This window comes from Chrysemys picta, chromosome 25 (genome assembly GCF_011386835.1).
Source record: "Chrysemys picta bellii isolate R12L10 chromosome 25, ASM1138683v2, whole genome shotgun sequence".
Lineage (NCBI taxonomy): Eukaryota > Metazoa > Chordata > Testudines > Emydidae > Chrysemys > Chrysemys picta.
The window spans coordinates 10,889,439-10,913,383 of NC_088815.1; the positions used below are offsets into that span (position 1 = coordinate 10,889,439).

General features: G+C 53.9%; 1 protein-coding gene across 2 annotated transcripts; it reads right to left on the bottom strand.

The window, feature by feature from the left end:
• Positions 1 to 5,904: 5,904 nt before the first annotated feature.
• C2CD4C (C2 calcium dependent domain containing 4C) lies at positions 5,905 to 23,349 on the bottom strand. 2 transcript variants are annotated; one of them, XM_005281129.4, is made up of 2 exons: positions 23,192 to 23,349; positions 5,905 to 21,483 (listed from the first exon to the last, which is right to left on the bottom strand). In XM_005281129.4, the coding sequence occupies exon 2, from the start codon at positions 21,399 to 21,401 to the stop codon at positions 20,091 to 20,093; it is 1,311 nt and encodes a 436-aa protein (XP_005281186.1). In that variant the 5' UTR covers positions 21,402 to 21,483; positions 23,192 to 23,349; the 3' UTR covers positions 5,905 to 20,090. The 2 variants fall into 2 exon arrangements, with proteins under 2 accessions (XP_005281186.1, XP_065434183.1); XM_065578111.1 differs by lacking the exon at positions 23,192 to 23,349 and adding an exon at positions 22,343 to 22,619.
• Between the last annotated feature and the right edge of the window lie 596 nt (positions 23,350 to 23,945).

The window sequence follows — 23,945 nt, forward strand, 5'->3', positions numbered from 1 at the left end:
GTGGAATATAAATATTGTACTTACATTTCAGCGTACAGCACCTAGAGCAGTATAAACAAGTCAAGGTCTGTATGCAATTTTAGTTTGTACTGACTTCCCTGGTGCTTTTTATGTAGCCTGTTGTAAAACTAGGCAAATCTCTAAACGAGCTCATGCACGCCCTAGAAGACTTCTGCGTACCCCGAGGGGTACACAAACCCCTGTTAAGCACCACTGCATTAGAGCATTTCCAAGCACTTCTTTATCTAGCCCTTGCCTCCCCTTGCCTCACCTGGGGGCTGGGAGTCTTAATTGTTGCCTGATTGTAAAGTAATCTGAGCTCCTTAGAGGGAGGGTGCTACAGGATGGGATTCTTTGGCAGCTCTCAGGTCTCCGGTGCTGTAGGCATCCAGGCCTCCAAAGATCTGTTTTTGCATTACCAATCTCTGGACTATGTCAATGCAACTTTGCAGCATAGAGACAGATGCCCTCAGAGGGGTGGGCTAGCCCACGAGGAGGCATTTCCACCTGAGATGGAAGGTGGAGCATTTGGGCTGGAGATCAGGGAGCTGCTTGATCCCCTGCGGCAGGAGTTGTAGAGGAGAAGGCTCTTGCGCCAGTCGCAGCAGGGTTGTGTAGGAGGGGAGCAGCGAGGCCCAAACTCCAGCTGGAATAAGTGCCTGGTGGGTTTTGGAGGCGGTGCGGTGAGTTTGGGGGTGCTCGCTGGAGCTGAGAGAGGAGGAAGTTGGTTTCTTGGGGCCGGTGACAGGGTGGGGTTGGGAAGGTGCAGAGAAGGGCAGAGGCAGGTCCATTACTTTTTATCTTCCTGTGAGCATCACGTTCCTCCCAACAGTCCCCCCCCCCCCCCATGCCTGTCCCTAAAAAAACCCGCCACCAACGAGCCAACAGAACCAGTGCACCAGGTTTCCAGTCTCCGTGCCCCAGGGTGGGTTGCTAGGCAACAGGATGAAGCTTCACTTGACCCAAGTAATAAGCATCCTTTTATTTGGGTGTGGGGGGGGATTAAGCTTGGCTGACAATTGATGGTGGAGGACGGGTGCTGCTAAGGCATCGTTCCCAGACTCCACTTCACAGAGCACCCGCTGCTGGTCCGGGGAGCTCTCTCTCCTCCTTTGCTTCTGGCCTGGGGCCTGTGAAAACAGCTGGCAATTCAGGCAGGGCTTAGCCTAGCTACCTGGACTAGGAGCCACTTAGCTGCCTTCAGGAGCCAGAGCTGCCACCTTTAGCATTGCCAGCTCTCACTGTTTGAGTGCAAGTCTTTTGGTGCTTTTTGTAAAGCCCCAGCTCTTGGAGTCATGTTATTTCACAAAACATCTCAGCTTTCATTCTACATAGGTCAGCTAGGTTTCTTGCTGTCTGGTTGAGGAGACAAGCCTGAAAATGTGCCCCACGTGCCTCCTAAAGGCAGAGAAACCACAAGACAAAAGAACCGCACGCTGATCATTTACAACAACAATAAAATTTATTGATTTTCAAGCCAATCTTGTGATTTTTGCAGGGCCCGACTCGTGGTCATTGAATGTTTGGGGTTGGCGACGCGCCGGTCACTGGTGGGAGCAGGGCCGCCCAGAGGGGGGGGCAAGTGGGGCAATTTGCCCCAGGGCCCTGGCCCCACAGGGGCCCCAACAAGAATATAGTATTCTATAGTATTGCAACTTTTTTTTATGGAAGGGGCCCCCAAAATTGCTTTGCCCCAGGCCCCCTCAATCCTCTGGGCAGCCCTGGGTGGGAGAAGAAAGTCCTGGGAAGAAGGGAATAAAAAAGCTGTCCAGGGATCAAAGGAGGAGCGAACCAATCACCTCAGAGGAGTGGGTGGGGCAGAGGAGCAGGGAGGTGTGTGCAGTGGAAGGCAGAAGGGAGAAGACAGGAACCCCAGGGCCTGGGGATGCACCAAGGAGCAGGGGACTAAGTGGCTCACAAGGGACAGATTGTTTCCATGAGCTGTTGGCTAAGAGACATGGGTGCTGGAACTCGGAGTGCGGGGGCTGCTGCTGCACCCCCTGGCTTGAAGAGGTTTCCATTATAGGCAGGGTTTATAGTTCGGTTCAATGGCTTTCAGCCCCCCGCCCCCCATTATAAACATTGTTCCAGCACCTGTGCTGAGACCTTCCAGCAGGTGGCTCTGTGGAGCCTGGCCACGGTGTGGCCAGAGCAGGCAGGGGCCAGAGCCTAGGGGCAGGTGGGGGCCTAGAGACTGAGCAGGCCAGGACGGTGGGCAGGTGGGGGCCCAGAGCCCCAGGGGGCCAAGCTTGCGGACAGCCAGGCTATCAGGCAGTGCAGCAGTGGGTGACCTTGGGTAAGTCACTTCCCTGCTCTGTGCCTCAGTTTCCCCACCTGTAAAACAAAGATCGTTGTATTTCACACATACTTATTTCCTGTTTCTATTACCATAGCACTCTGGGGCCCTAGTCACAGACCAGACCTCCATTGTGCCAGGGGCTGTACAAATGCAATCGGGCCCTGCCCTAAGGGGCTTACACTCTAAGTATTTAAAGACAAGAGACAACAGGTGGATGCAGCCAGACGGGGCAATACATGGAAACAGTAAGATTGATAGGCCGTGGTCTCTGCACACGAGCAGCCAAACCATTGCTGTGCATTGTGCCTTTCCCCTTGAAGGAGTTATATGATGCTGCAATCCAGCCAGGCAGCCAGCTCTGGGGTGAAGAAAGCAGCCAGTGCTTAGCACAACGGAGAAGGGAAACTCCCGGCCAAGGACGCAAGTCAAATCCTTCCTCCTAAGAACAGCGCCGTGAGCTTGTGACCGTCCGCCCAGAGCGGAAAGGGCCTTGGTTTGCTGGATGTCATCAGAAAAACCCACACAGAGTAAAGCTGCATGAGGCTGGAGGGATTTCTCTCGGGAGACTGGATTTGATTTGAATGATGACGTTAGCACCCAGTAGTCCCTTTGTATTGCACAGACAGGTACTAAGGAGCTGTCCCTGCCTCCAAAGAGTTTACAAACTAAACAGACAAAGGGCAGTGTCAGGGGGCAGATAGCCACCCTGGGGGAGGTGGATCCCAGGTGGAGAGAATGAGCGAGGTCATGTGACAGGTAGGACCTGTGGCTACACCTGGCCTCTGGGGCGTAGATAAGAGAGGACTGTGAAGAGCCAAGGGGACAGGGGATCTCTAGGAGTTGCTACCTGGTAGAGAGCAGGGAGTGACCCAAAGTAGCCCAGGTGGGGTGAGACTGAGCAGGGCTGAAAGCTGCACCCAAGGTGGGCTGAAGAATGCTTGAAACTCGAAGACAAATGCAGCCTCAGGAAACAGGGGCTGGGCCCAGCTTGGGACGGGGGGGGGGGGGGGGAGACAGCCATCGGGGTTTGTTTTGGATTTGGAGACCCTGGCAGGAGTGGACTCTTTTTTGGGGAGTGGGGAGGGTGGTAGATTTACCTTGCAATCAGAAGACGTGAGGTTGAGGGGCTAAAATCGGAGTGAGGGGAAACTGAGGCAGCAGGCAGCTAGTGGAAAGCCAGACTGGGTAAGTGGCACTGTGACAGGCAGGCGGAAGGGGATGTTATTGTGAAGCAGAGAGAGACAGATTTACGTTGTCAAAAGCACCTAAGCAGGTTAGGTGCCTAACTCCCTTAGCACTCTTGTCTCCCCTCTAGGTGCCTAAATACCTTTTAGGTGCCTAAATACCTGGGCTCAAATTCCTCTGCTGCAGCCCTGTCCTCCCCAGAGGCTCAGTGGGAGAGGGGAGGGTTTGTTTAATATTCTCATGCTTTCCTTCTCCCAGGGATGACAAATTACTAGGTTGGTGGGAATTAGAAACTGGCATTTAGATAACAGACAAAACTCCCTCTTTTCTTTAGCAGCTTCTGGGTAGAACTCAAAACCTGAGTTAGAAGGGAAAAAAGAAATCTGATGAACCAAAACAAAAATTATGGGCTAGATTCTCAGCTGGTGTGAATCAGCAGAGCTCCGGTGCATACATGTACGTTAATAAAGGAGGAAAACGCATTGGATTGACAAGGGTGCTGGGCTCTCTATTCTCAATTAAATAACCTGGAGTCTGATATTGATGTCTGCGGCTCCAACGGGCTTCCAGTGATATGGGGGTAGACCTGCTTGAATGGTACAATTTGCCATCAGAAAACGCTGTTTTGTCAGCATCTTGTGGGATGCTTGGACAACATTTTGGGTGGACGAGTTCTGAAACGATTTGTGACGGGAAGGGGGTGTTTTGTTCTGACTTGCTCGTTACGTTTCATTCTTTTTTTTTTTTTTATTTCGTTTAGGCTTTTATATTACCATTGATTGGAACGGTCTATATTGGGGATCTGTGAGATTTCACATTGCATCAGGCCCAGTTGTGTCATCCACACTAGGACATAGGACCACAAGAATCACGCATGGTCCGTCTACCCCAGGATCCTGTCTCCACTGCTGGCCAGCACTAGCTGCGCCAAAGGAAGATGCCAGAAACCTGCGGTAGGCAGCTGAGGGACAATTCCCTCCTGCCCCTCTTAGTTAGAGGCTGGCATAAGCCCTGCAGCTGGAGGGTTCATCTCCCTTCCAAAGCCCTGGTTTAGTCTTTAATATTTACAATTATAACTCTGAATATTCTTGATATCTGCTGGCAATGAGTTCCGCAGGCCAATCACGCATCAGGTTCTGCTTTCCAGTACGGTGTTCAAGAGTACAGGATCCAACATGGCCCATAGGGAGAGCCAACCTTACCAGATGCAGGGAAGAGACAGGAAATCCTTATTTACCGCTCATGATGGAGAGTCCGAATAGCTGCCCCATTCCACCCCAGAGGTGGCTGCATGTAAGTGGTGGGTGAAAGGATGCCTGTATAGACTTATGAAGTAGGCTCTGGAGCACTTTGCAAGCCTTCCAGATGAAAGGATACATGTTGACTTCAATGGGAGTTAGGAGCCTAAATACCTTTGAGGATCTGGGCCCAGGAATACAGCCCTATCTAGCCATTTGCATGGGGTTGAGAGCCAGAAACTCCTAGGCTCAAATCTCAGCTCTTCCATTGACTCCCGCTGACTTAATCTGGGTCAGTCACTCCCCTTCTCTGTGCCTCAGCTTCCTAATCTGTAAAAGGGGAATAATGACAATGTATTGACCTCCCAGGGGTGTTGAGAATGAGGTAGCGTCACCATGGGGCTGGCACCCTTAAGGGCTCGGGCTGTTCTATCTTACGGAGAAAGCCCATCTCAACCCACCTGTCCAGAATAACCGGCTGGTTGGCCACGAATTGGCTAACAAGCACCTGGACATGATAAAAGGTTACCAGAGCTCACTTGAAGGAGGGGGCTGTCAAAAAGAGGAGCCCCCCAGCCCAAGGAGGATGGTTTCTGCTGCCTTTTCCCAGTGCAGGGCTGGAAAGAGTGAATGAATGGCACCACCCCAGGAGGAGGGGGGTGTGTGGAACTCAACTACAAGGAGGGTGGACCTGCCTGAATTATAGGAGAAGAGGACTGTCTAAATTAGCCTGCAGGCTCCTAGGAGGAGGTGGACTTGAGGGGCTACAGAGAGTTAATAAGCAAGCCCCTCCACGGGGGAAGTTTGGACTAAGCCCTCCGGTCTGGGAATAAATCATTGCAGGGCCTGCAGGCCCCCTGGCTGTGTATGCTGCGTCTAGCTAGCTGAGGGTTCTCGGGGTATGTCTCCCCTACGGCTAGGAGCATGCGTCCCTGCCTGGGTAGACAGACAGGTGCTACCTCTGCTCAAGCGAGCAAGCTAAAACTAGCACTGAATGTTGTGGCATGCGCTAGCCCCCCACGTAGGGAGCCGGCGCGTTTGGAACCTGGGCTGTGAGGCAGGCACCCAGCCGCAATGCGGACATCCCCCTAGGTGCTGCTGCAAAACCTGTAGGGCTTTGGAGATGCAAATGCTGAGAATCCCCCTAAAAGAAGCTGCCATGAGGAAACCGAGAGGCGTGTGTCTGTTTTAGAAATAACTTTTATTGCACTAAAAATGTAAAGTTGTTTGTAAACAAACATTCCATTAAATTTTTTTTTTCCCCACTCCAAAAAAATGCGTCATTTTCAATCCAAACACAGCAATAGATCAAAGCAGGCACAGTAGAAAAGAGTGGGAGTGAGCGGTTACGAGAAACAAGCGCACCATCCTCCCCGCTTGCGACACGGCTCGAAACCCACACCAAGCACGATGGAACAGCTTTCGCAGGGGGATGGCAATCTGCGAGGCGACAGGGCTTGCACAAGCAGGTGATGGTGAGTTACTGGCAAAGAGGAATATCTGGGCTTTGTCTGCACTGATCCCCCAGCAGGATTGTCCCACAATGCCCCGTGGTAGCCTGCAGTGACTTGTGGCGCTATGATCTGCGGGATACGGGCTTAGGTATCCCTGGATCTCTCACAACTGCATGCGTCAGGGCTGAAAGTGGTCTGAAAAAGGGGGAGAAGGAATCTATGTAAATTGCGAGCTGCCGCCTTGGTCAGAGTTCTTAACGTGCCCCAGCTGGATTTAAAAAACAAGTTTGCTGCATCCGTGACCCCTTGGGATTTTCTCTCACCCCACACACTAAACACTGGCCAAGGGGCACGGCCGCCCATAGGTGTGCAAAACTCAGCCACTGTTCTGCAGCATGGCTGCGTTCTAAAAATAAATAAATAAATAAATGGAGATAGCCCATCTCCTAGAACTGGAAGGGACCTTGAAAGGCCATCGAGTCCAGCCCCCTGCCTTCACTAGCAGGACCAAGTACTGATTTTGTCCCAGATCCCCAAGTGGCCCCCTCAAGGATTGAACTCACAACCCTGGGTTTAGCAGGCCAATGCTCAAACCACTGAGCGTTCTGTCAAGGTAGGTGGAAGGGCGATGCCTAAGGGCTAGTCTGCACTAGAAAAATCAGATCGACCCAGCTGTGAGGCTCAGGGGTGTGGATTTTTCAGGGGTGATGTCATGAAGATGATTTAAGTCCCTGTGTAGCCAGCTCTAGGCAGATGGAAGACGTCTTTCTTCAACCTAGCGACTGCCTCTCGGGGAGGTGGATTAACTACAGAGCCAGGAGAACCCCTCCCATCAGCGGAGGTAGCGTCTACACTGAAGCGGTACAGCGGCGGGTGTAGACAAGCCCTAACTTGTGATTGTCCAACTCAAGCGAAGACATAGCGAATGTCACGCTACTGAGAAAGTGGTAGTAAAAGCTGGGGTAAGACACACCCACTCCATGCAGTGCTCTGTCCTCAAGTGGTGTCTGAGCCCCATGCAGAAGTGGAGCCCGCCACAGCCTTGGCTAACAGCAAGCAGGGAGTCTTCATTCAGGCTGGAGAGGTGCCAGTGTTAAGATCCAGATAGGCCAGGTTCAATCCCTGTTACTACCTACCCACTCAAGAGCATGGCATTACACGGGTCCTCTGCTGACTAGGGGACACGGGATCAAGGCCTTAAAAGACAATGAACCGACTAGAGTGGTTCCCCCCCCCCCCCAAAAATGCACTTTTCAAGAGAAAAACTGAATTTTTTTAGGTTCCTGCAAAAATGTTTGATTTGGGGTGGGGGGAGGGGGGGGAAGGAATACTGAAAGTGGTTGGTTTTTGGAAACCCCTTTTTTTTGTTAAAGGTTTAATTTTCAGATTTTGGAACTCAACCACAACGTTTTGACAGCGTTTCTTTTAACCCAAAATGGAAAAAGCTAATCAGCTTCCGTGGCTCTTGACGACACTTTTCGTTTAGATCAAAAAGGTATTTTCCCTTTGGGAAAAAAAATGTTTAGGTGAAAATCTAATCCCCCACTTCTAGAAATAACTCCCAGAGACTCCACTCGACATCAGAGCAGACCCTTAAGAACTACGTATTTTGACTGCATTCCTCGGGCCTCAAAGATGAATTGGACTGGGGTGAGAGGGTGGAATGGGTGTTGCTCCCTTGTGCAACAATAAAGCCTGTAGAAAAGAGAACCCCAGACCCAGTTCTTTTGGAGGGTGAAAGCTTCAGAGACACCGACAAGAGGGAATAGAATTAGTGAATCGAACACAGGAGGCAGACTGAAGTGAATTTTCTTCTCTGGTGGTGGAGTTCATTCCTGTGCAGAGGGGTCTAACAACCCCTACGTACCATTTTAGGTCTTTAAAATGGGCTTAAGTGGGACATAAGTGGTGCACGGATCCCTTTGGAGAGGGTAAGCCAGTTTCTAATCCGCGCTGTGCTACAGAATTCCTGTAGGACCTTGAGCAAGTCACTTCATCTGTGCCTCGGTTTCCCATCTGTACAATGGGACTAGTAGCCCTGCCCTGCCTCCCAGGAGCATTCTGCTCAGATATATGGGGGTGGGGCTGAAAAAGTATCTTTCTTAGGCCCTGCCCAGGGGTGAATTTCATCCAAGATAAAGTAATCTAGATGAAATTTATTAAGAGTTGGGACATGCAGGTTTAATGCTAGAGCAGGGCCTGACCAGCCATCCACATCCAGAGGGAAGGAGGCTCAGAGCAGTGGAGGGATCATGCTGTATTGAATCCCTTCAGTGCTGCATAGTGTACCAAGCACTGAGGGGGGAGGGGGGGGGGAGAAAAAGTGCCTCTAAGGCTACCCAGCATGTCTGGTACCACGTGCCCTCTGCCATGCCCGTGGAGCTCAGCGCCTTATAACAGAGCACCCCAAGGGAGAGCTGGTGCCTGGAGATGGTTTTTGGTGGCGGTAAAGGGGAAGCATTATCCGTGCATTCAAACCTTGGGTGATTTCAAATGCTTTGGGGGGCTGCCAGGGACCCAGGGTAGAGCGCTGGAGCTATCGAGACCAGAAAGTCAAAAGCAGAGCTGGCTGGAGACTATGAACACGTTCATGTCATGGGAAAACAAAGTCAAAATCTCAAACATCAGGAACTGAAAATCAGGCAGGGAGGGGGTAGAAATCAGTTTGGGTTATTGAAACATTTTAATACTGTTTTTTTTTTTTTTTTTTTTTTTTTTTTAAACTTACTAGATTAAATTTCAAAACAAAAAACTGGTTTTGAACCAGAAACACTTTTTTCACTTCAACAAATGTAGAAACGGGACATTTTAACAACTTCTAACCTTTGTCCCAAGTTGAGGAAGTTTGTCTAAAACCGACCCTTTCCCATGAAGCGTTAAACATCTTTCAACAAAAAGCCACGGACAAAAAGTTCGCAACCCGATGGAGTCAAAAGGGCCCAACTGGGAAGATCTACAAAGCGAGCATCTAAAACACCATGGCTGAGAGCAGAAGGGGCCTGGTAGTGCCGGGATGGACAGTTTCCTTGACACAGCAAGGGGTGTAAAGGCCTCAAACACGATCGCTGCAGCAGGAAGGGCCCCAAGTTGGAAGCATTTCAGAAGCCATGACCAAGACAGCAGCAAGAGGACGCCTGAGAAGCCATTGGCCCAGCCACAGAGGCTGTAGTGTAGCCAAAACTGGAAGAGCCGCATGCTCCCAACACGCTGCGACCAAAGCCGGAAATCCTCCTAGTTCCACTGCACGGCAAAGACTGCCTGTGGGCCTTGCGGCAAAACAGCCTGGGACGCTGTGCGAGCGAATCAGCGGGAGTCAAGTGTCACAACACAGAGCGAAGGGAGCAATTAAAAATCATGTCCCATGGCGAGCCGTTGCTCGGAGATCAGCCCCGCCGCCAGGCTCCTGCCAAGCCATGCCTGTCTGTTTTGTCAGCAGACGCCGCGCTCGCAGAGGTGCTGCTTCCTGAAATGGAACAGCTCAGCCGTTGTGTTGATCTAAAGAAGAGGGATCCGGGGACACGGCCCCGCGGTGGGAATTAACGGCCCTCGGAGGGACAGGGGAAAACAACAGTGGGGGGAGTTTAAAAGGTGAATCATTTGGACATAAAGCCTTCGCTTTTTCCTCTGCCCGCTTGGAACATTGGGGTCAAGTATTCACATGGTCCGTAGTGCAGGCAGGTTTTTCAGCAAAGCAAGACCTTTGCATGTCTGTTCCCCTTCCCAGCCCCACACGATACTTGGGAGTTTCAGTTCTTTGGGGCTGGTATTTACATCCCCCCCCATACCCATCTCTCAAAGAAGCACAACCCCAAAACCACCAGATTTTGCCTGGTTTGGAGTGACACACCATAGCAAAGCCGTACATTTCTGCATAGCTTCCAGACTAAACCTTCAACTGGCTTAGCTGAAAACCCAGGTCCTCAGGCCAAGTTTGCAAATTTCAGTGACCGAGCTCAAGTGGGGGGTTAGTTTCAGTAGGTGCAATTCAAGGAGTCAGCTGAAAGGTGCACCTTTGAATCACTTACTCTACAGATCTTTTATTTTAACTTCCAGAAGGACTCATGTACAGCTCCGTTCTGCAAGGTGCAGAGGGCAAATCAGTGTAGGGGCACCCACTGCTCGCATTGACTTTAGCAGAAGCTGAAGCCCCTCTGCCCTGTGGGAGACAGTTTTCTTGTCCTGGGAAAATCTGATTTAAAAAAAAAAAAATTCCCCATCCCAAATCAGGACCAAAAGTCAATCTCCATTTTTTGTTTTGCAAACAATCTGGAAAAAAAATAGATCTGGTCAAACATTTTTATAACATTGTTTTGATTTTTTTTAAAGTTTTTACTTGAGCTTCAATTTTGAAACAAAAAAAAATTTGCTTTGAACCAAAAGAGTGGAAATTTTCATTTAGAAAATGTTGAACTGACCCGTTTCAACAATTTCAGAAAGTTTCCCCAAAGAAAATCGTTGGGAGAATTGTTGAAACGGTATCTTTCCTGTGAACAGTTTTGACAAAAATCAATAAAAATTCCCAGCCAGCCCCACTCCCTGCTCCTGGCAAGATCAAGCCTCTACTCTGCTAGGTTTCATCGTGAGTAAACGTACCAGAGCGAGCTATAAAATCCTCCTGAAGGAGGTTGTGAATGGGAATACAGAGCGGCACTTTGTACAGTTTCACACACATGGAAAACAGGCAACCCAGCTGTGATCAAAAGCAGAACTGACCTGAATCTTTGCTCCAAAAAAACTCAAACAAAATTGTTTGGCGGTTCCAAAGAGCTGGCTAACTTGCACGCTTTGGTCACTGCTGCCTCTCCAGCTCCTGAAACATGCTGGAAAAAGGTTGTCCTGGTTTGCTGTGTGGCTGAAGCATTCACATTTTGGACCTGTCAATACTAGGAATGTCTTTTTCTAAAAATTTCCATTTGCTAAGATCAGCTCAGCGATCTGGGAGTCAGCAGCACTGGGAGGAGAGCTAGCCAGAGAATGACAATTCCATTACATGAGGTTTTGACATTTGGTTTTGTTCAGTATTGGAACAAAACCCAAACCCCTTTGAATGTTCTTGCCAAACGAAGTTGTCAAAATGCCCACTTTTAAACTGAGAAGGTCAGGTTTTGAATTTGGGTCTCTCTCTTTTCTGAAACTGACCAGAGAGTCCACCCTGGAGCTCAGAAAGCCATGTCAAAATTGCTACATCTCTTCAAAGCCAAGGTGTTTTGCAACAGCAAAATTTTGATGAAAAACCCTTTAATAGAAAATGTTCTGGCCAGCTCTAATGGGGAACTCCAAAACACAGGACACCCTATTTTCAGCACCATGTTCACTAATATAATCTTCTCATCTTTCCCAGCCCCCCCATTATATAGTACTTGAGCATCTCAACTTTTCATGTATTTATCCTCACCACACCTTCTATTATGCCCCTGTGACCGAGGCACAAAGAGGTTAAGTGATTTGCCCAAGGTCACACAGAGAATCTGTGTCAGAGGAGGGACTTAAATTCACTTTGCCTTAAGCTAGTGCCCTAACCACTAAGGGGGTCTGATCAACGTGATGCTGAATACAATGGTAGAAGCCAGTGACTCATCTACCCTAGAGCTGCCAACAGTAAACATGGCAGCAAAGGTGGGGAAGCATCCCCAGCATATAGAGAGCAGGGCCAGCCAGCGAGAGGGGCAAGAGGGCTGTTTGCTCAACTTTCCCCCTTTGAGAGGGTGCCCAAATTGAGCAGCGTTGTGACTGGGTGCATGCGATTGTGGCACCACTCACATTTGGGCCCAGCCAGCATGACGGATGGCTGGACCAAGCCCGAGGGGCACTGGGACCCCCGGATACAATGTCCAAAGCAAGGAGGCAGACCTAGCCTGGGGGGCCAGGAGCTGCCTCTGCAGGGTTCTCCCAATTCCCTCCCCCGCTTCCACACACACACACACACACACACACACACACTCAGTAATTTTTTTGGAAGGGAGTAGGGGTGGGCACAGGCACCTCTGTTTCAGATTTTTCCCTGTGTCCCCAGAGACCTCTGTGCAGCCGTTGGCTGCAAATTGCCATTTGGCTGAATTCTGCTGGGAAGAGGGACACACACACACACACAAAACCCACCAATGACAATTTCTGTGCCCCCCTCCTCCCCCGCCACTCTGATACCTCATCATGCATGGAGCCAGAAAGTGCTGGAAACGGCTCAAGAACGTGTTCTCCCACGGACCCTGTCCATAGCCTATTGAGTCACTAGGCCCCTTTCACCGATTTCCAGGGGCTTCGCTTCAGGCCCCACCATTCCACCCAAGGAAGAAGCTACATTTGGAGAAGCAACCTCGCCTGACCCCTCCCATCTGCGCCCCTCACTAAGGAGAGATCCCAGGGTGGGCCTGCTGCTTAGTAGACGTATCTCAGCGTTAATCTCCCTCGCTGGAATATCGCAGCAGCGAAGCCACGGGTTGGCCCTGTGAGTAGTTAGCCAGGGTCCTGGCAGGGTACAGCCCGTGCTGCTGCGGCCTCCCTGCTCCAGTACCCAAGCTAGGCAGGGTGAAGGTAACTTGGGGGTGTCCACACGAGCTGTAATCGCACACACACCCCCTCCCAGAGCAGGAAGTTACAGTCCAACCCAAGCCTACAGCCAAACCCAGGCAGTTCACCCCAACCCAGCAGCTGCTGACAAACAAGCAGAAACTCTCCTCTTCACACCCCCCGCAAACATTTTCCCCCTTGACAGACATTTCGGAGAGCAGACACCTGATGGGAAGGGGAGGGGTCCCTCAGAGGAGGGCACTTGTCATTGTACTATGTGGCTGTGGGCAGAAGGGGATATTTGTCTTCCTAGTTTCAGGTTGAATAAATCTCCAGCTGCCACCCACCACCACCACCACTGTGCAAACCCTCCGAGCATCATGTTCAAATCTAAATGGGGCAGTGACCGGGTCAGAACAACCAGTCAGAGGCCTTTATAAAAAGCCACTTCTGCACAGCCTACAGCCACCGGTCCATCGCTAATCGCCTGCTCGCTAAAAGCACCGCAGACAAAGGCGTGAGCACTAATTAATGCCCTCGCACAATTGGGGTGTTCTACCAACCCTGCTTGGTTCCTAATTAGTGTGGTGGGGAGAGGGACGAAATCCCGCCCTCCTCGGTGAGGCATTTTGTTTGGGGTTACCCCTAAAACGTCTTCATGCCATCTCTCCTAGGGCCTGATCCTGAGGTCAGGGGACGTCTTTCCATGGACATCAACGTCCACTTGGCTTGGGCTCACGGGGATCGTATTCGGAGACGGCCTTAGACCAGACTCTGCTCTCCAGCACCCCCCACTGATGTCAGCGAGGTGACACAGGTCGGACCAAGAGCCAAAGACAGCCCTAAGGGATAGATTCTCATCTAAGGGATGGATTCAGTGGAGTTAGGACCGGAGCTAACTTCCGGTGGCTTCAGTGGGCATTAGAACAAGCCCATGCAGCTAGCATAACTGGGAGCACAAGTCGGCCCTGTGATGCAAGTGACCATTAGCCACATGCTGGGGTCACAGGTAATACAATCCACTCACTATCTCTTCCAAGGCCAGTAGCACCAGTAGGTAGGCCTGGGCTTCCAGCAGAAGGCCCACCTACATCGCTGGCCTTCCGGCAGAAGGAACAGAACAGGAAAAGACTCCCAGCGCAATTTCCCCTCCAGTCTCTTGAGTCCTGGTTCCTGCTCAGGGTCCACAAGTCCTGGGCAGAGCATCTTGCTGACCCTTCCAGAGCCGAGCGTCATTCCACTGTGTAGCCAATCAGAGCCCCTCACGAATGGAGCCCCCCTGGAGAGATGCCAGCAGGCTTCACCCAGGATAATGAGTCTCCGTTAATGCCAATGATGGGAGGTTTCCATGGTGTAATTTCACCTGGACCAGGTCCTACGTTCCCATAAACCAGGCTCCTGAACAGGAAGAAGACTCACCTGTCCCCCACTACCAACTTGGAAAATCACCCCCCTCCACTCCCCAAAAAACAAATTGAGGCAAGCTTCATCTCAGTAATGGTGAGAATCCTACTCATCCTTCTGCCAGGGGGAGGAGAATGATTTGCGCAGGGGTCTGATGGAATTTGGCCAAAACCTCTCCCCATCCACCTGCAACGGATCCCCATGAGAAGTTGTCCTGCAGCCATGACCTTCTTTCACTGGGGGGGCTGTCCATAAACTATGTAACATATGGTGGGGTGAGCAGGTTCTTCATTTTACATGTTTGTTTCAGAGAGTTACAAGGGCCACATCTTGAAAATCACCAACTGCACTATAATTTATAGACAGCCCCTTGGGAGAATTCCTTCAGGAACGAAGAGTGGAGACAGATCTTAATTTCCGTCAGGGAGCTGCTTATGCTTCCTTCATGGGTATCATATCAAGAGCGCAGGCCCAACCCTGCAGATTTCCCACTGGCTCCCTTACACTCTGACTAATATTAGCATCCCCAGCCTTGCCGATCAATTCCAGCACGGTTCTCGACTACACATTGTCTAGATGGTCCCATTCCATCCCACCCCCATTGAGTCCTGCACAGTGATGTGTTAGGAACATCTCCTAGAACTGGAAGGGACCTTGAAAGGTCATCGAGTCCAGCCCCCTGCCTTCACTAGCAGGACCAAGTACTGATTTTTGCCCCAGATCCCCAAGTGGCCCCCTCAAGGATTGAACTCACAACCCTGGGTTTAGCAGGCCAATGCTCAAACCACTGAGCTATCCCTCCCCCCGAAGGACATCCTTTGTTCATAGCCCACCATCTAACTCATGAAACACCAGCTCTCCTCGGAAGATGCCACACTCCTAAAAGTGCTGAACTGAAACGGCAAGCCAACACACAGGTGCGCACAACCTCCAGACAATAAATTATGAGCCACCCAATTTCCTAGCACTCCCTTCCTTCAGCCCTGCTAAGGAAGGGAGACCCGGAGCCAGCGCTACCCAAAGCCCAGCGGCCTCATTCCTTCGGAGCGGCATATTGCTTCTTGGCATCTTGGTTGGATGCCAAACTCCAATCATGGGTCCGTTCTTCCGCATTTCAACCCAAAGCTGCTCTAGTGCTCACTCGGTTAGGAATCAGGCCACATCAGTTTGAAAGTCAGTGGTCCAGTGGGGCTAACAAAAGGCAGCTTTCCGGTAGCCTGCGGGATTAATCGAACCACCTGAATATTCGGCAATTCACCAACTCCCTGTCTGACTCAAAAGCTTTTGGTACGCAGCCTCCCTTCTAATTCCTGTTAATATTCCCAAGAGTTTTGCAGACTGCTCCAAAGGGGAATGCACATGGGGGGGGATTTCTGAATCCTATTGCAAAGCAAAAACAATGACTTGTTAAACGATTTGTGTTTGTTGCAAATGATTTGAAAAATGAATAAACATGCCAGGAAGTCTCCTAGCCACCCTCATGAACAATTATTCGAAGTAAAGAGAACGCACATCACTAAAGTCAATGTATTAGTCTGTAAATGAACTCATTAGCATTTGATTACTAGGCATTACTCTCACGGCAAGACTGAAGCACAGCTTACTGCGGTGAGTTACTTGCCATGGCAGGCGTTGGCTGACCCATTGGCTCTGTTCACGCTGATCCCAGGGAGTCTGATCTGCTGTTAAACCAGGCCGGAGATTAGTGGAGTCATGCACAGTAATGTGGCGGATTTAGTTTATGGAGAGGTACTTCACTCACACACACACACACACACACTTTTGTGCCTTTAAGACGCTAGCTGCAATCCAAGAATCTTCTCGTGAGATGACCCACAGCAACCCTGCTCTAGGCACATGACAGTTCACCCTGTCCTCGCACCCTGAGTCCCACCGCAGTGAACGGGAATCTTTCCATTCATGTCAGTGGGGTTTGGATTGGGCCCCGCACAGCGGTTATCAAAGAGGGGTTAGGATAGCCTCCCCCAGATAAGGGCACCATCCCGCATTCAGATGGGCCAATCCTTACAAAGGGCCTGATCCTGATGTTCACTTACTCACGCGAGTTAATTAATAATAAACGCCTCTTACACGGTGCTTTCGTCCATACCGCTCCAAGTGCTTTACATTGTACAGATGGGGAAACTGAGGCACAAAGCAGGGACGTGACTGGCCCACGGTCACTCAGCAGACCAGTGATAGAGTTGGGAACAGAGCTCTAGACCCGGGTTCTCTCGGGTAGCCGTCCCATGGGGCCAATCCCTGAAGTTTGCACATAGGCAAAGCTCCCACTGACTTTGTCTGAGTAAGTGCCAAGTAAGGGTTCCAGCAGACAGCCCCAATGGAAGCTTTACCTAAGTAACCATCAGAATCCAGCCTTCCTCTAGTCCCTCCACAGGCTTAGAAGCAGTTCACAGCCCCAGCTCAACGTCCTGCTTTGCATGCCCCAGGCACCACCAGCGTCACGCAGACAGACGGGGACAGCTACAAAAAGAGGGAGGCTTGCCACAAATCATCCAAAAGGAGAGCAGGCCGGCATGGGGTGATCCTGCACCACTGGAGTCAATGGGAATTGTCTCATTGATTTCTAGGAGCATCAAGCCCACACTGTGCATAGCTCTTTCTGAAATGGATCACAAGAGGCAGCAGCCGGCCAAATTTACCCCCTGAAGGTCTCAGGGCTGGGGTTGGGTTTTAGTTTTTTGGCGAGGGCGTCTTGGTTTCATTCCGGGTTTTTTTGGTTTTTTTTTAAACAAAATCACAAGCTTGAAAATCAGTAACAATCATATCAATAGAACTGGGGGGGGGGAGGGGAGAAGACATGCAAATATTGAACTATTCAAAACCGTGCCTTGGGTAGATCCAAAGCCGTATTTACATACAGAAATAAAATACAGGGGGAACAATCGGCTTGGCATATAAATAGCTTACACTGAAATTTCTGCAGCGGCCATCTGCTGCGTAGTATCGGAAAGTAACATCGAACGCAGCCAAGAAAGGTTAATGCAAAAAAAGGAACAATGATCAGCGTGTGCAAGGAGGGCGGTGGGGATATTGGCTCATAGAATCCCCCCCGCCCCAGGAAAAAAAAAACCCAAACCATGCAGAGAACCTGATGCAACATTCATATCACAGAAAAGGACAAATAAAGGTCTCTGTTTTTCCCTATCCCCAACAACCCCCCCACCACCACCACACCACACACACAGCCTTCCTAGTTTTGCTGAATTCTAGTTCCAGAACCACAGGGGAAGGGAGGGAAGCAACAGGAGGTGGCGAAAGAAAACAGTTTGCTCCCCAATTAAAAAGAAAGAAAGACGATCAAGAGGAGAAAAGAACCAGGGGCCCAGACTAGCACCCTCGTCTTGAGCCAGCATCTGATTCCCCAGTATGCCAGCCCAGGGGAAAGGGGTTTCTCACGACACTGCAGTAGCTTCCAGAGTCACCGATTTCCCTGGACAAGGCTGGAGAGATGCACCTCCCCCCCGCCCCCCAAACCATTGTCTGATTTGATTATTCTAATCAGTCTGCAGCGACAGAGAAACAGAATCGTAATGGGATTGGGGGGGAAATTCCCACAGCACTGGCTGTTTGTCAGGGCAGATTCTGTCAAAGGCTGGGAGGGCTTCTGTAGGGATTGGTCCTGGTGTAAACCACGGCCAAGTGAGCCTTCCCCACCCGTGGGTTTCTCCCCCAAGCTTCTCTTTTGTGGATGTTAACGGTGTAACCCTTGTTGTCTCTGCTCCAGCAAACCCGTCTCCTACGCACTAGGAATCCGCCAGCGCTAACGAACCCAGAGGCCGCTCATGCGGCATCTTGACACTCGCAGCTCCCGTGCAAAGGTTTCTGCCCTCCCAAAGCAGGTTATAAGCCAAGAGGAAATGGATAAGCCAAACAAACAAACGTTGCGCTTTGGTCTCCCCTCCTGCACCTCCGCCCCCGCGGCATAAAGCGCTCAGAGGCAAGGGCAGGCCAGGACTCAGTCGTTGCTTTTGATTTTGCGCACTTGATTTTTTCCCTGGCAGCGGTCAAACCAGTTTGTGCAATGCTCAGAGCCAGGGTCCCACCTCCCTGTGTGAGACACTGTGGCTGTTGGCCCTGCTGCTCCCTGCAGTGGCTTCCTGGGTGCTGCTCTGGATAATCCCAGAGGGTTATTAATGCACCACCGTGTCCTCGGGTGTGCAGATGCATTCCTACCTTTAAGGGTCGTGGAGGTTAGCCACAGGCAGCCTGGCGGGGATTAAATACGGTTGCTGCTTTTAAACAGAGTAGATCAGACTGTCCATCCCCCCCCCCTTCGGCAGAGCGCAGGGATGAAGGAAGTGCGGGGAGGGGGGTGGACAGTGCATCTTCTGGATGGCATGAGGTTTCCCAGAAGTAGCTAAGGCAGCAGCCAGAGGCAGAAGTCTTCTGGATCAGAGGGAAGAGGCTCCCATCTGCGGTGGAAGCAATCACTTCTCCAAGCTAGCCCCTGCCAGAGCTGTAGAAGCCCCTTCCCCAGAGGAAGGAGAGCCCCCCACGGCCATAGCTATCTAGACGGCACTCTGGGGCTGGGGGAGGTAAAGCAACCTCTCGAGCACAAGAGCCTGAGCCGAACGCCATTGGGAAGATCGGCATGGGCTTCGGAGCGGTCGCAGAGGGAGCTTTTCACATCGATGGGGCATTAAAAGCTGCCCCTGGCAACCTCAGAGGGACCGAGTGAAATTTTCATGCCTGGCCAAACTGGGTCAGGCCAAAGGTCGATCTAGTCCAGTACCCTGTCTTCCAACAGTAGTTAATGCCCCAGGTGCTTAAGAGGGAATGAATAGAACAGGTGATCATCAAGTGATCCATCCCCTGTCGCCCATTCCCAGCCTTTGGCAAAACAGAATGTAAGTGAAAAATTTGAAGCTCATTTTATTTGTCTTCTGAACTACTAGAGTCACGGCTTCAAGCTTTACTTTACAACCATGAGGGCTAGAAATGTCTTTAAAAGCAAGCGGAAATTCTGTTGCAATCCCCAGACTCCAGAAGCTGGAGCTTTAAGAGACATATCAATGTTGTGAGACTTGGCAGAGCCCTGTCCAACAACCCCTGCCCTCTCTCTGCCCATCAGCCAGCCGAGGAGGAGAGAAATTAGAGATGGAAGAGGCTGGTGGGGTCATCTTTTCCCTCCCCACCAGACAGCACTGGGTTGTTCCCTAGAGCGTCCCTTCTCCCCATTACTGACTAGGCCGCGCCTCAGAAACCGTCCCGCCATGGCAGGAATTCAGCCTTGCGGCATCGTTCTCCCAGCTCTACACTCCATCAGCTGTCCCTGCCACTTCCACCCCTGCCCCCGTTGGTAGGGCGGGGTGGGGGGGGGAGAGAAGAGTCTTTGTGCCGCACTGCATCAGCCGGACTGACCTGCATGCCCCACATCAAGCCTGCAGGAACGGCCTGCGAGGGCCTTCCACACCTCACTCAAAGGCAGCCAGGTCTTGGGACCCAGCGTGTAGATGAGAAACCGACTGGCAAGTGCTCCCAGGAAAGCAGGGGGGTATGGGGGGGGGGGGGAAGAAGGGGTTGCTGAGCTGTGAGGCTGAAATCCCTACTACCGCCTCATTTGTGCGAGGCCGTCCTCGAGCCGCACAGGGATAACCCACCTCCCATCAAAGCCTTCCAGCAGGGCCCCGGAGAACGTAGGCCACCAGCATGCCTCATCCCCACCACTTCTCTAGAGAAGAACATACAACTTGCTAGCCGCTCACGGCCTCCCGAGGGGACACACGGCAGCCACTGCCTCCAGGCACGTCCATGCAGAGAATGATCAGCAAAGGAGACCCATCCTGGGGGAGTCGGATGAGTCCTGTCCCCCCTACACACACATGCACACACACACAGCCTGGAATGGACATGCCGTTACCCCGGGGGAGCATCCCACGCCCCTCATCCCTCATGGTGGCCTGATCCCTCCTCCCCACCGCCTCCCTGCCCATCCCCTCCCAGCAGGGCAGGAGAGCGGCAGGGAGGTGGAAGACGGGCTTATAAGAAGGGCAGCAGAGAGGTGAGCGGGAGCTCCCTCTCGCCCAGCAGCGTGTCCCGCTTCAAGCTGCTGCCCTTGTTGACCACCTTGACCTTGAGGGCCATCTTCTTGACGTTGCCGGCGCCCAGGCAGTCGAAGAAGAAGTCCTCGTTGAAGACGGGGTTGCGGCTGTTCTTGATGATGGTGCTGCGCTGCTTCTGCACCTTGCCCGGATTGAGGCAGAGGGAGACGCAGCAGTTGATGGAGCGCGCGTCGCACAGCTTGTCGAACAGCTCCTCGGCCGCGATGACCCGCACCCGCAGCCGGGCGTTGGCGGCGTCGTACTCGGCCGTGAGCCGCATGCTGCCGCCTTTGCTCAGCCGGATGGTGTGCTCCTTGTGCAGGCGGTCCGGCGAGTCCAAAGGCAGGAGGGACTGGGCCGGGGTGCCCCCCGCCGCCCCCGCCGGGGGCGTGGCGCACCGCATGCGCCGCTGCGAGCTGGGGCTGGTGTCGGCCGAGCTGTCGTCGGTGGAGAGGGAGCTGTTCCGGGCCACCGAGTGCTTGAGTTTGATGACCTTCGCCTGGCTGTCCTGGCTGAAGATTTTGAGCAGGGAGACGGAGCGGGAGAGCAGTGGCGAGCTGAAGGGCGAGGACTCGGCCGAGGAGCAGGTGTCGCTCTCCCCCCCGCTGAAGTAGCGGTAGGGGTTCATGAGGGACATGCCGATGTCGGAGGGGGTCAGGCGGGCGCTCTCCCCGTTCACCTTGCCCCCGCCGGCCCCCGCCTTGCGCTGGGAGCTGGGCGAGGTCGCCTGCGACTGGCACAGGCTGCCGTGCTCGCTGTGGAAGAGGGACTCCTTGCGCCGGGTATGGGGGCTCTCCATGAGGGTGGCAAAGCCGTAGGAGGTCTGGGCCTTGGGCACGTAGGGGAGGGACATGGCCGTCTGGGCCTGGGGGTCGGCGTTGGTGCTGAAGTCCTCCTCCGAGGCCCATTCGTCGGCGCTCTCGATCTGGATGATGTGCCGGCTGGCAGCCTTCAGCAGGTTCTTGCTCTCCGAGGCAGCCTTGACCGGCAGGCGGGGGCTGCGCGGGGGCTTGCGGGCCGACAGGTTCTGCTCCGAGGCCGAGGTGCCAAGGTTGGGCTTGGCTTTCCCCTCCGCCCCCTCGGCCTCGGCCGGCACCGTGGTGAGCTTGGGCGGGATGAAGAAATCCGGGATCTTATCGGGGGTCAGCACGTTGCTGTACAGGGGGCCCTTGGACTGCTTATCCCCCGAGTCGCCGGCCCGGGCGGCACCATTCTCCACCGAGCCCCGGATCCTCTCCAAGAGCCACATGCTGCTGCTTCTGGGGTGGAGGGGAGGGAGGAAGCCAAGGAGGGTGGAGTGGCAGTTTGACCCTCCCCCCGTCACTCACCCTCTGTAAGATAAACAAGCAAAGCCCAAGGGGCTCGTCACACCCAGGGTCAGAAACCGAGTCGAGGGTCACTGGGGGCGGGGGTCTGGAATGGCAAATAAACTGGGGCCCCCACCCTTTGGTGGAGCTCAGGAGGGATTGGAGCCTTACTATAGGGCTTGGGGGGGATTGGACCCCCACCCTTCTGTGGGACTCGGGGGGGGGGGGGGATTGGGCCTTACTATGGGACTTCGAAGGGGATTGGACCCCCACCCTTCTGTGGGACTCAGGCGGGGAATCGGGGTCCTCACAATGGGGCTCGAGTCAGGGGGGATTGGGCCTTTACTGTGGAGCTTGGGGAAATTGGGGTCCTTACAATGGGGCTCAGTGGGGATTGCCCCCCCACCTTTCCACAGCGTCAGGGGGGGATTGGAGCCTTACTATGGGGCTCGGGGGCCATATCTGTGAGGTGGGGGGGAAGGGGATTGCCCCTCCCTGGGAGGTATGGGAAGGTCGGTGTATCTGCCAGCCCTCCCTCGCTGCAGGGTGCTGGAGCGGGTTTCTTCTTGCTCCTATTCACCCCCCCCCCCAAAAAAAATCTCCTCCCAATCGCCCCGCTCCAACCTGCTGCTTCACAGCCCCCCCGCTCCGAGCCCAGCGAACCTGCCATGACTCGCCCGAGCCGCGGCATTTCCCCGGCCAACTTCAGGGCCCGGCCCGCCGAGCGGGGCTGCCTGGAGCCAGTGGCTCCCGGCCGACCTGAGTCACTCGCCCAGCCCTGTAGCCAACACTCTCCTGAGCTCCGCCAACACTTCTCTGGCTGCAGAGGCTGCTCCGGGGGGTGCCCCCCCTTGGCCACAGGGTCCCCCCACCCCAATCTGACCTGGATTGGAAATCACTTCCCCCGCATTAGCGCTCCCGGCGCCGCCTGCCAGCCCCGGGGCCACCAGCCCCCGCCGCCGCTCGCCTCGGTTAACTTCTTTCCGCTGCCGAGCCCCGGCTCCCGGGAATGTCTAGCGTCCCCCCGCCCCGGGCCAAGCCAGCCTCCGAAAACCGACCCCCGGCGGAGGGAAACAAACAGCCGCAGCGCCCAGCGCCACGGGGGCGGGCGGAGCGGGGCCCGGAGCCCACCGGGGAGGGGGGCCAGCGCCAGCCGCGCTTCTGTTCGGCCCTGGGGGCCACTTGCCAGCCGCTGCCCCCCTCCAGGGGCGCCCGGGGCACGAAGCGCCTGGGGTCGCCCCCGCTCCCACGCCCCTGCTTTGCCCCGCGGCGGGCAGCCAGCTAGGGCGCACCGGCTGCGCCCTCGCCAGCCTGGCGGAGACGAGGCATTTCAGCGCCCACCGGCCAGTGGCGGAGGGGCTACCCCGGGCTGGGAGTCCCCCCCCCCCCCCCCAGCTCCACAAGGGGCGGGAAGTTTTCAGACGGGCACCTGTGGCTGGCATCCCGCGGGCGCAGGGGGCTGCAGGCGGCTCCTTGCCAGCCCCAGCCCGGCCTCCAACTAACTTCTAGGGCGGGGGGGAAGAAGGCAGGACGGCTCCCCTGCTAACCCTCCCGTTCCGGCTGCGACGAAGGAGCGATCCCCCCGCACAATTACGCCATCGGGGTTTGGCTAGGCTGGCTGGCTTCGAGGGGCCCTAGGCGCCCCCCAGCCCTGCGAGCAGTGAACCCCAGCGGCGGGGGGGGACGGGGCGCCCCCCCAGCCCGGCACGCGGAGAACACCTCAGCTGCCTACCTGCCGGCCGGGACTCCGCAAACCGAGCCAGAGGGGGGAAGGCAGCAGGTCCGCGGCTGGGAATGAGGTGCCCAAGCCCCGCCGCTTCCTTTTATACCCGCGCTCCTGCCACAATTCATTCATTACGGGCGCCAGAAACCTCCCCAACACAGACCTCAGCAACCGAGCCGTATTCCTCCTAACACAGCTGCCCCCGGCTTTTTCGGCTGCTCCTGCACCTCGCCGCGCGCTACAGAGCGCAGCTGGCATTCGCCTGGCACCGCTCTCCTCGCTCCCGCTGGCTGCACACAATGGACCTGCTGGGGGGGCTGGAGGAGAGACACCGCCTTAAACACAACAGGGGCCGGTGGCCGCTGCTGCCTCGCCTGGTTTTCCTTCTCCCTGGCAATTGCAGCTTTCCCCAGAGCCTGGGAGATGGGAAGAGTCGGTTCCTAAGGGCCAGGCGAGGTACTGGGGCTAAGCAGATCTCATGCTGCCGGCTTAGGAAAGAATTTGGTGGGACCCTTCTCCTCTGTGTGTGCCAGGTGCCTTAGGGGAGTCTCACCTTCCCCTGATGCACCAGGTGTGGGCCGCTGTCTGAGGTCAGATACAGATTTGTCCGTGCAGGGATCCCCTCCAAGCCTAGCTCATCTCCGTCCCCATGCCCTATTCTCTCTCAGGCGGGTAGGACGCCAGGGGCGGGGATGTATTTGCAGCGGTGCAAATCAGACCAGAGATAGGCCCTGGAGATCTAGCAGCGTTCTGAAAAAGCGAG